The following is an 11,270-nucleotide window of genomic DNA, read 5'->3' on the forward strand; positions in this document are numbered from 1 at the left end:
CTTATTTTCAAAGTGTTAAGGGGTGTTTAGGTTCCGTGTTTCTTGTTTTATGACGTATACAGTGGTCTACTCCCTGATGTTGTCTAGAACCCAATACTGCTGTCCCCCTAATCCCAGAACATTAGGCAGTTCTATTATGCCACTGTCAAAGTTCTGTAGTTACTAATACCTATGCTCTGTAATGATGATTGCCATTCTGGCAACTAAAAATATAGATTAAAAATGGAAGCCTTAAGAGCTCTTTGTCTTGGGGGCTGGAGAGATGGCTCAGCGGTTAAGAGCACTGACTGCTCTTCCAGAGGTCCTGAGTTCAATTCCCAGCAACCACATGGTGGCTCACAACCATCTGTAATGGGATCTGAGGACAGTGACAATGTACTCACATATATAAAATAAATAAATCTTTTTTTTTAAAGAGCTCTTTGTCTTTCCTATCAATTATAGAGCGCCATGAAATATAGCAGAGTAGAAGGAAATACTTAGCAGGGTATCAATCTCAGGCTTCATTGTCCACTTTTGGCCTAAGCCAAAGTTTATAGTTTTTTGACTTCAAATCAGTCCTGTTCACACTATGATCATTGCATAACAGTGGCTGCAGTTTCAGCAGATCTGACTTATAAACAGCATTGCCAATAGCTGTAGTATATCTGAGATTTTTAAATGAAACAATAGACATTGAGGTTTGAGCTTGGGCTCAGCTAGGTGTGTGACCTGGGAAAATGGATCCCTTGGTGAATGGATGGATCCCTGTACAGCCTTCTTTCTGACCTCTCCTAGGACTTCCTAAGTTCTACCTTCACTGCTACTTAAAGCAAGTTACAAATCAAGGCAGCTATTATAAAGACATGCTTTCCTAAGATGACACATTCTTCTAGAGACAGCGGCTATACTTATGAGGACTGCTGTCTATGTTCCTGACTAACAGCCTAGAAAGCTACTATCTAGGCTCTGGGAAGCTGTGCTTCCAGGTCAGAGCCATTTGTTTCCTCCAGCTCTCTCTGAGCATGGTCTCTTTGTTTTTTTCAGGTTTCACAATAGCAGATGGTAACAGGAAGACACCCAACAAGGCTGCTTCTCAGGTCCCCTATTCAAACACAGATCTGGCTCTCCCAGGTAACTACCTCTTTTCTAGAGGTGATCAAGAATGTGAGAAAATATTAGGGAATGATACCCTGAAAGCTTTCACAGTCTGGCAACTGCTCTGTGTACTGGAATGTGCTTTGTAGAATCAAATATAAGAAAAACAGGAAACCATTTTAATGTCAAAGTAATAAGAGATTGATTAGATCTTAATTTATTGTTATTACATTTTTGTTTACATATTATACTCTGTGTTACTGATATGCAGTTTTAATAAATTATAGTTTATTAATTTACAATTCACTCAAAATATGCAATGCAATAACTAGAAAAATGAAGAAACTAACATGTACTAACTAAAAACCTTTCAGACATATTATTAATGGTCATATTATTATAATACTATCAGTCAGTTTGTATACTATGATCTCATTAACTATTTTATACATACATGTGAGCATATGTGCTGTGTATCTCTCTCTCTCTCTCTCTCTCTCTCTGTGTGTGCGTGTGTGTGTGTGTGTGTGTGTGTGTGTGTGTGTAGACAGTCTCATGTATCCCAATCTGGCCTAGAAAACACTATATAGCTCATGCTGGCTTTGAACTCCTGATCATCCTGCCTAAGCTTCCCAAGTACTCAGGTTATAGATGCATGCCACCATGACCTGAAAAATGGGTGATTATATGCACAAAACAAAACAGAAGGGAATATCTCTCACTAAGAATGGTTCTTTTTGGAAAGTAGAAGAGAAGGAGAAAGGGAATTTAAAAGTAACAAGAGTCAGTTTATATTAAAATGTAATATAATAAAATATAATATAAACTGACTCTTGTTACTCTTAAATGTTTTGATAATGTGTGATTTCTATTTTCAGAATTTTTGTGGTTTTATTATTTTCAAGGTTTGGAACCAATGAAAGTAAGATTCCCATATTTCTGTACATGAGAATAAACAGTAGAAAAGAGTAAAGTGTGGCAAAGCTAAGGCCAAGGGTATGCATCACCCCCCCCCCAAAAAAAAAAGAAAACAGACACTCAGAAGCACAATCTTAGCAATCTTATTCACAGAGTTATTAAAGGTTAATGACAAGGGTGTGGGGGAGTATGAGAGGGTGGGCTGAGTCATTGAAGAGGGTTAATTTCAAGATATTTTGGGTTCCTGATAGGGAAACAAGCTGTTCACTTTGGCCTCTGCCAGTCTTTTCATCAGAGTTTTTGTGACTATAGGTGGAGAAGATGGCTGAAGAGGGAAGTTTGTACTAGATTGGGCTCCATTAGGATACAGAAGTTTGAGCAAGAGCTTGTTGTAATATCTGGAGTAGGGCCAGTGATAGGAGCAGGCTCAAGGAGTGGGTCACTCAGGGAAGACGACTGCAGTACTATATTTTGAATTGAAAAGTTGGCATGTTGCTCTGTCTCATGTACCTGTTAAGTAAATACATACCAAAATACTACTCAATATGGAGAATAAGTGGCTGTAAAACTACAATTATAACCACCATCTATGTCAACAAAGATGTAATCAAAATCAGCTTTCTTATTTTATTGATGTTACTTTGAGCCTCAGAAATGTCACATTCCCCTAAACAAATTCTTTAATTAACAATTCAACTCTCACAAACTTTTTACTGCTTAAAAATTTTAAGATTAGATTTATTGATTTTGTTTTATGCATATGGGTACATGTACCATATACATGGCTGGTGTCCACTGAGGCCAGAAAACAGTGCTATATCTCATGGAACTGAAGTTATGGATGATTATGAGTTGCCATGTGGGTGCTGAGAATGAAACCTGGGTTCTCTGTAAGAACAACAAGTGCTCTTAATCTCTGAGCCATCTCTCCACTACCTCTTATTGACTTTTGATTTTCTGAATACCTAGACTCCTTGGAAACCTTCCCCCTTTCTCATTCCTGTGAAATCAGAAACTGACAATAAAGCTTTCTCTTTCTATTTTGGATCAAGGCAAGGAGAAAGTAAATTTCTCTGATGTTCAGGAAATATATCAGATAAGACATTGCTCATTTAACAATTCACTGCCCCTGAGTCTGTTCCAGTTCTGTCCTATATACTTCCTGCTCCTACTGTGTGACCTAATCCAACCTTTTGCCCTCTGTTCTCAAGGCCAGACCTGTTGTGGGGAACATGCAAAAATGAGAAATTGACATTTATTCAGAAACTCAAAAGGTGAATGGGTTCACATGATTTATTAATAATGCTCCTAATATGTACTAGCCATTGTTTGAGAAGCAGAATTGGACACCATTCTTGCCATTCTGGAACCCATAGATGAGCATTGTAGACAGAACAATAATCAAAGAATTCTAGAAGTCAGTGGTGAGCAATATGGTTATGGAAGCCTGGAGGGCTGTGGTAGCATAAGAAAGGGACTAATTCAACCAAGAGGTAAGAGGAGACATCTAGAAGAAGGTGACACAAAGTTGAGGTGTTCACACATAGCTAAGGCATAGGAAAGAAAGCAGCTACTGCAAGTTATGTGGCCTTTCTCTCTGGCATCTTGTTCATAACCCATTGACTGCTGAAATCCTGGGGGTTTGGAGGTGGTAATAAAGAGATAATAATATAACTAATGTAAAACTTCGAAAGTATCTAAGATTAACTCATTACACCTTACTTCCTCTAGGATTCTTTACATCACTTCCAAGCAGTAATCTTCCAGGCTTGGTCTCCATTTAAATGTTACTTAATATATCCAGCTCAACTTCTGCTCCTACCTCAGCCAACTCTTCAAAATGTATAGCATCTCTGTTAGAAGCATTGCATTAAGGTCTAGCAAAAACAACTTCGTGTTTAGAGGCTGTGTGTGCCAGCTGATCTTCACAATTCAACAGATGAATTTAAGTACTCTCACATAACCAGTCTTTCATTCTATACCAAGAAAGAGTAAAATTTTAAAAGCTGGTAGAATGAAAGAAAGGAATACACCTGGAAGATCAGACTAAATTTTCATCTATGAAAAGGGCTCTAGTATTTCTCATGGATAAGACAATTGCTAGAAAAATCTCCTTTCCAGTATAATAGTTCTACAAAGGAGAATAAAAGATGGAGCCATTGAAGAAAAACTACACCTTAAGCTCTGAATTTATTATTTTAGGCTTTGGGGACCTGGCTGAACTACAGATCCTCTTTTTTGGACTCTTCCTAATTATGCATCTCATTACCCTAGCAGGTCATACAACTATTGTGCTCATCACCCTTATTGACACCTGTCTCCAGACACCTATGTATTTCTTCCTTCGGAACCTATCTGCCATTGAAATTTGCTACATATTAGTTATTGTCCCCAACATGCTGGCCAATTTCCTGTCCAGAAACCAGCGAATGCCCTTGCTGGGATGTGCTCTGCAAATGCACCTTTTCATTGCTCTGGGTGGAGCAGAATGTTTCCTCCTTGCTGCAATGGCGTATGATCGTTTTGTGGCCATCTGTAACCCCCTGCGTTACACACTCATCATCACTAGGGCACTCTGTCTGCAGATGTTGGCTCTGGCATGCATCAGTGGTTTTACACTTTCACTCACCCTTACTACACTGATATTCCTCCTGCCCTTCTGTCATTCCCATGTCATCAACCATTTCTTCTGTGACATTCCTGCTGTTTTATTCTTAGCCTGTTCTGATACACAGGCCAATGAAATTGCAGTCTTCCTTGTATGCATGCTGATTCTGTTGATTCCCTTCTTGTTGATCCTGTTTTCCTATGGATTCATTATTGCTGCCATCCTCAGAATCCATTCAGCAGAAGGCAGGAGCAAAGCTTTCTCCACCTGTGCTGGCCACTTGCTGGTCTCTGTTATGCACTATGGTTGTGCAATATTCATCTACATTCGTCCCAAGTCCTGCTACACCCCAGAACAAGACAAAATTGTGTCATTAATCTATACTAATATAACCCCAATGCTCTACCCTATGATCTATAGCTTGAGGAACAAAGAAGTCAAAGGTGCCCTCAGAAGACTCCTGGTGAACCACAACTGATAAGGTGGCAGCCCAGTCCAATACAAGTTGAAAAGGAAGGTACAACCCAACAACCATTAACCAGGCCCTTTTCTAACAATTCAGTCATCTCACTGAACACTTTGTACATCCATGCTTTCTTTTGAGGCTTCTATGTGGTTCTTGGTACACATGGAATTTACTGCTCACTTTTCTGTATTTGGAAAGATGAAAAGAATCTTAAGGTTTTTTTTTTTTAAGTGTGGAAAGTGTTTCAGAGTTTTCTATGGCTTGGAGATTCATGAGACTGTTCTGCATTTTTAGATGCTTTTCTGTTTCCCACCATAGACAATTTCATTCATCACCAAGAACACTGCCAGAGATATGAACACTGACAAAGAAGGTGATAGGATGACCCAAATAAAGTTTCTCTGGCTGAATAACCAAGAAGAATATAAATATAAGAAACTTCCAGATCAAAACTAGATAAAGTGAAGAGTTGGGAATAAATAAGCTGCACAGAAGCTGAATTCCTGTGCCACCAAATGATGATGTAGACATTGCTTGAGAAACAATGAAAAGCAGCAGCACTATTATTAACAATGGCAGTATTGAGGATCTGCAATCTGCCTATAATATGATCCACTCTCAGCTTCCCCACCATCCTCCCTAGGGCACCTCAGTATTGGATTTCTTTCCTTTTACTCCAGGCTAAATGATCCTTCATTGCTCACATCTTGGTGAAGGTCCAACCTGATTTTTAAGCCATGTGGCCTACCCAAAGCTGACCCAGCAGCTGAAGGTGTTCCTTCTCTGTGACCACACATACCTACACATTTTATTAATATAATAATTATACTAATATTGTAATTACTGTACTGTAATTATTAGTATGTCTCCATTACCATTCTGGGGGCTCCTTAAAGGTGAAAACTATGATTCATTTCTATTATCCTAGCACGTAGCCCATAGCAGGTACCTAAGAAATGATTATTTAGCTGAACTATGAAATCCCATGAACTTTGGAACAGGGGTGTCTTCAGATGTTGATTGTAAACTACTTTTTCTATGTGTATCATACCTGCATGTGTGTTTGTGTGAAGAAACATGTGTTTGTGTGGATATATGCATGTGAAGGTGCATGCATGTGGGGGTAGGTGTGACTGCATGCATTTATGTGTATGTAGATGCCAGAGAACAACCTTTGGTATTTTCATTCCATATTCCTCATGTGCTGTCTTTTATTTATTTATTTATTTATTTATTTATTTATTTATTTATAGAAAAGGTCTCACTGACCTTGAGCTCATCAAGCCAGCTAGGCTGGATATCCAATGAGCACTAGTGATCCACCTGTCTCTATCTCTCCAGTTCTGGGGCTACAAGCACATATCAATATGTTTTGAATTTTAAAATTCAGGTCCTTGTACTCATGCACTTTATTAATTAAGCTATCTCTCCTGCCTCTAAAACTTTTTAATAAACCATCTGATTGATTGAGACATCACCTAATCTGTGTTCATAGTTCAGGGACAAAGGTTAGGTGTACTGATTATGAAAAAGTATTTGTTGATTCCATTCCCACCCCACAGACTGGGTTACATATTATGGATGCCATTAAGTCCCTCTACCATATACTTGGAGAGAGATATAAATTGAATGAATGAGCTCTTAATTCTCTAGGCACTGGATTCAACACTGGAAATATAGAAAAGTTGAAGACAAGGTCCCTTTTCTCAAGGAGCCAACAAAACAATCCATTTTAGTACAATAGTTACTCATCCCAAAAAATTTAGTAACTCTCACTTATGTCGAGTAGGAGAGAGAGCTTTGTCCCTTGATAGACCCTTCATTGAACAAATAAAAATGACCATGGCCACCTTTCTCTGGACTTTGTATTCAATCAACAATTTTTGTGTGTATTGAACTGAAAATGCATTTCTAAATAAGACATGTAACAGACAGTTTGAGGATGCCATGTATCTACAATCTTATTTAACCTTTTCAGTTTATCCCTCCTACCACCTCTGTCATAATACCTAAATGATGAGTCTGCTCTCAGACGTACCAAAGAGTCAGAGATAGAGTTAGTATATCTGAAAGGACAGTAACAATGAACAAGATAGCTTTGTAAGGAAAACAATCCTCCACATCCTGGCCAAAATAACATCATTATTCAGCAGGTCATCAATTACTTGTTTGTATACTAAGGCTATGTGCAGACTTCAGCAAACAAAGCTAATTGCATAATAGTTTGATAGTGTATACTGAGACCTTTGAAATTCCTGATGAAGACAAAGATGTAGTATACCTCCCCACATGGTTTCTTTCTGGGTCTTGTTTACATCTGGCAGCAGTATAAATTTAGACCATAGAATTTCATAGAGTAGGAACCTTCAGAGTAACTCCTCTGATAAGGTGGCAAAGGTTTCCTATAAATGAGGGCCATTCAGGGTAACCAGAAGTTTCACACTGAAATGTAAATATATTAGTCCTCTTCTAATATACAGACCACATGAGATATGGTGGACATGAGCATAACACACCACAGCTTATGCCAATTTCATAAAATAGAGAGGGTAATAGACACCTGTAGATGGATACAGATACAGAATAGTACTATGCCAAGCAGCTATTCTCCTCAAGGAGTATGTGGCGTCTATTTATTCCCTGAAAGAAAACACACTAAGAGAAAATGTATCTCTGTCATGGTTTGAACACTTGGGCTAAGGAATGCCACTATTTGGAAGTGTAGCCTTGTTGGACTAGGTGTGTCATTGTGGGCATGGGCTTTGACACCCCAGTTCTAGTTGCCTGGAAGTCAGTATTCTGCTAGCAGCCTTCAGATGAAGATGTAGAACTATCAGCTCCTCCTGCACCATGCCTGCCTGGATGCTGCCATGCTCCTGCCTTGATAATAATGGACTTAACCTCTGAACTTGTAAGCCAGCCCCAATTAAATGTTATTCTTTATAAGAGTTTCCTTGGTCATGTTGTCTCTTCACAGCAGTAAAACCCTAAGACAGAAGTTGGTACCAGGAGTGGGTTGTTGCTATGATAGACCTGACCATGCTTTTGTTTGGAAGAATGTGGATTTGGGGACTTTGGATTTGGAAAGCAGTGGAATACTTTAAGTGGGGCTTAATGGGTCATCTTAGTAGGAATATGGAAGACTTTGTTGCTGGGAGTAATTTGAATTGTGGAGACCTGGCCCAAGAGGTTTCAGTGGAAAAGAACTTCAGTATGTGGTCTAGAGACTGTTTTTGTAGTATTTTGTTGAAGAACATGGTTGCTTTTTGCCCTTATCTGAAGCATCTGCTTGAGGCTAAGGTGAAGAGATGAAGATTAATTTCATTGACAAAGGAAATCTCAAAAAAGCTCAGCAGAAACTTTGTTCTCTGGTTAAATCTCATGAAGAGCATTTTGAATAGGCTTAGCAAGCTGAGAAAAGAAAAATATAAAATATATAGTTTGACTATTAAAGGGGTATCAGGAAGTTAAATGGAGCTGAATCCTGTGTTCAAGGATATTAATTTGAATTAAGGGGGTAGTGACCTTGGGGCAAGATCCTACCCCGCTAAATTTAGATTCCGGTATGGTGGTACACACCTTTAATCCCAGGAGACAGGCATGCAGATCTGAGTTCAAGGTCAATCTACAGAGCAAGATCCAGGCCAGCCAAGGTTAGGGAGTGAAGGAGTTGGAAAAGAGGAAGCTAGTAACAATGTAATAGAACAAGGGGGCCATGTTTCAGCCCTGGCAAGCAGCTGAACTAGGCAGCTTCGGCCATGTGACTCTGGCTTTATAGTCAAGAGAAGACTACTGGGACAATTGATGCTGGTTAGCTGGAGCTAAGAAATTTGTGGTAATTAAGAAGAGACCATTATCACTGAGGCAAAATCTTCTGGGAAGTGTTTTCTGAGAGCAAACGGAAGCTGTGTTCCAGAGATCGTCAAAGTTGTACCTCATGCTGCAGCTGTACTTGGTAATGTGTAAGAGTCACCCAGGTGGTACTGGTTTTGAAGGCATGAAGGGGTCATGAAGAGCAGCTGAGGCTTGGCATTGTGAGAGGCCATTGAAGGTCATTAGTGGAGGTGCAGCCTCTGTCGCAATTAATGGCACAGCCTCAGTTGTAGTTGACAGCTCAGAACTGAAGGGGTCATGCAAAGAAGCTGAGGCTTGGCACCACGAAGAGAGCCTATGAGAGGCTATTGGTGAAGCCTAGTTGTAGCAGAAGACCCAGTGTATTGGAGATGCCAGTACCATGAGATGATCACCAAGAACTGCAGCAACAGTGGAGTGGATCAACCTGAGCTTAGAGGGCTACAGAGGGCAGAGCTGGAGAAGTGATGCCAGCCATTTGCAGGAGCCCAGACAATCATGTGTGGATCTCAGACATTGAAACAAGAAGCTGTAACACTGAAGTTGCATTGGAGACCCCGAGATATTTGAGATGCTAGAGCCATGGGCTATCTGCTGAGGAAAGCTATCAGGGAGTGGAACCAGCCCAAGAGAAAGAAGTTTGTTGCAGTCAACAAAGATGAAAAAGCAGTTGGAGATCTGAAAACTGCTTTGACATCAGACATGGAAATGTAGAGTTTGGAGTTTGTCCAGTTGGTTTCCTGTCTTGCTTTAGGGATTACAGTTAAGTGATTAGATGGATCTTAGAAGAGACTTTGAACTTTGGATTTTTAACATTGTTGAGACTGCTATAGACTATGGAGACTTTGGAAATTGGACTAAATGTACTTTTTTAATTAGGCTGTGGTTAGATATGCCCACCATAGACTCATGTGTTTAAACAAGCCTATGGGGGCCAGGCAGTGGAATGTCATAGTTTGTATATGCTTGGCCCAGGGAGTGGCACTATTTGAAAGTGTGGCCTTGTTGGAATAGGTGTGTCACTGTGACTTTAAGACCCTCATTCTAGACGCTTGGAAGTCAGTATTCTGTTAACAGCCTTCAGATGAAGATGTAGAACTCCCAGCTTCTCCTGTACCATGCCTACCTGGATACTGCCATGCTCCTGCTTTGATCATAATGGACTTAACTTTTGAAGCTGTAAACCAGCCTCAATTAAATGTTGTCCTGGTGTCTGTTCACAGCAGTAAAACCCTAAGACAACTTCTGAGACAAACCTACACACAGCTGTCAGAGAATTTCACCTGTATGAGGTATGAATATTAAAGGCTGGGCAAAATGGGAGCCATTTGAGTTACTTGCCCTACATGCAGTAACACTAAATCAGAGGGATATGAGGGTATCATAACATCCCACAAAATTTAAAATCATTCTTCTCTTTGCTCCATTTTCTGTGAGAATAAAGACCACTCTCAACAATTAGACTGTGGACATTCCAAAAACATGTCAACATCATTCTGACAGGGCACAAAGTCATTGTGAAGGGCTCCAGGGAAACTCTGCAGAGGGACTTCAATCACATCAATGTAGAGCTGAGTCTCCTTGGGAAGAAAATAAAAGAGGTTTTGGGTTAACAAATATTGGGCTAACAGGAAGGAAGTGGTCACTGTCAGAACCATGTGCAGTCATGTTCAGAATGTGATCAAGGGTGTAATTCTGGGCCTCCCTTACAGGATGAGGTCTGTGTATGCTCACTTCCCCATCAGTGTCCTTAATCAGAAGAATAGGTCTTTGGTTGAAATCCAAAATTTTCTAAGTGAAAGATACACCCGTTGAAGGCAGGGATTGCTTGTTCTGTCTCTTGAGTCCAGAAAGATAAAATAACTCTTGGAGAGAATGATATTTAACTTGTTTCAAATTTGGCAGCTGATTCAGCAAACCACAATAAAAAACAAGGATACCAGAAAATTTTGGATGATATCTATTATGTCTTAAATGGGAACATTGCAGCAGGCCAACAAGTAAGACCTAAGTTACCCAGTTCAAGAAACAAGATCCTGGATTATAAGTATAATTTGGTGTGTCTTTGGGGACAATAAAAACCTTGCATTGAAAAATATTCATGAAGCAGGAGAAATGGTACAGCAAATAAACGCACTTGCTGCTCTTGTAAAAGTCATTGCTTTGGTTCCCAGCACCCATGTGATGACTCACAATTGCCTATAGTTCCATTCTTAGAGCTTCAACACTCACCCCCGCTTTTACTTTGTGGACACCTGCATGCATGTGACACAATATATGCCAAGGTGGACACACATACATATAAAAGTAAAAATAAACAAATATTTTTAAAAATCATTCAAACTTGTA

General features: G+C 39.7%; 1 protein-coding gene across 3 annotated transcripts; it reads left to right on the top strand.

Annotated features, from left to right (window-relative positions):
* Positions 1-852: 852 nt before the first annotated feature.
* LOC117695190 (olfactory receptor 10V1-like) lies at positions 853-8,017 on the top strand. 3 transcript variants are annotated; one of them, XM_076918356.1, is made up of 2 exons: positions 853-1,113; positions 3,727-8,017. In XM_076918356.1, the coding sequence occupies exon 2, from the start codon at positions 4,146-4,148 to the stop codon at positions 5,079-5,081; it is 936 nt and encodes a 311-aa protein (XP_076774471.1). In that variant the 5' UTR covers positions 853-1,113; positions 3,727-4,145; the 3' UTR covers positions 5,082-8,017. The 3 variants fall into 3 exon arrangements, with proteins under 3 accessions (XP_076774471.1, XP_076774469.1, XP_076774470.1); XM_076918354.1 differs by having other exon boundaries at positions 4,270-8,017; XM_076918355.1 differs by having other exon boundaries at positions 4,273-8,017.
* Positions 8,018-11,270: the final 3,253 nt, after the last annotated feature.

This window comes from Arvicanthis niloticus, chromosome X, assembly GCF_011762505.2.
Source record: "Arvicanthis niloticus isolate mArvNil1 chromosome X, mArvNil1.pat.X, whole genome shotgun sequence".
Lineage (NCBI taxonomy): Eukaryota > Metazoa > Chordata > Mammalia > Rodentia > Muridae > Arvicanthis > Arvicanthis niloticus.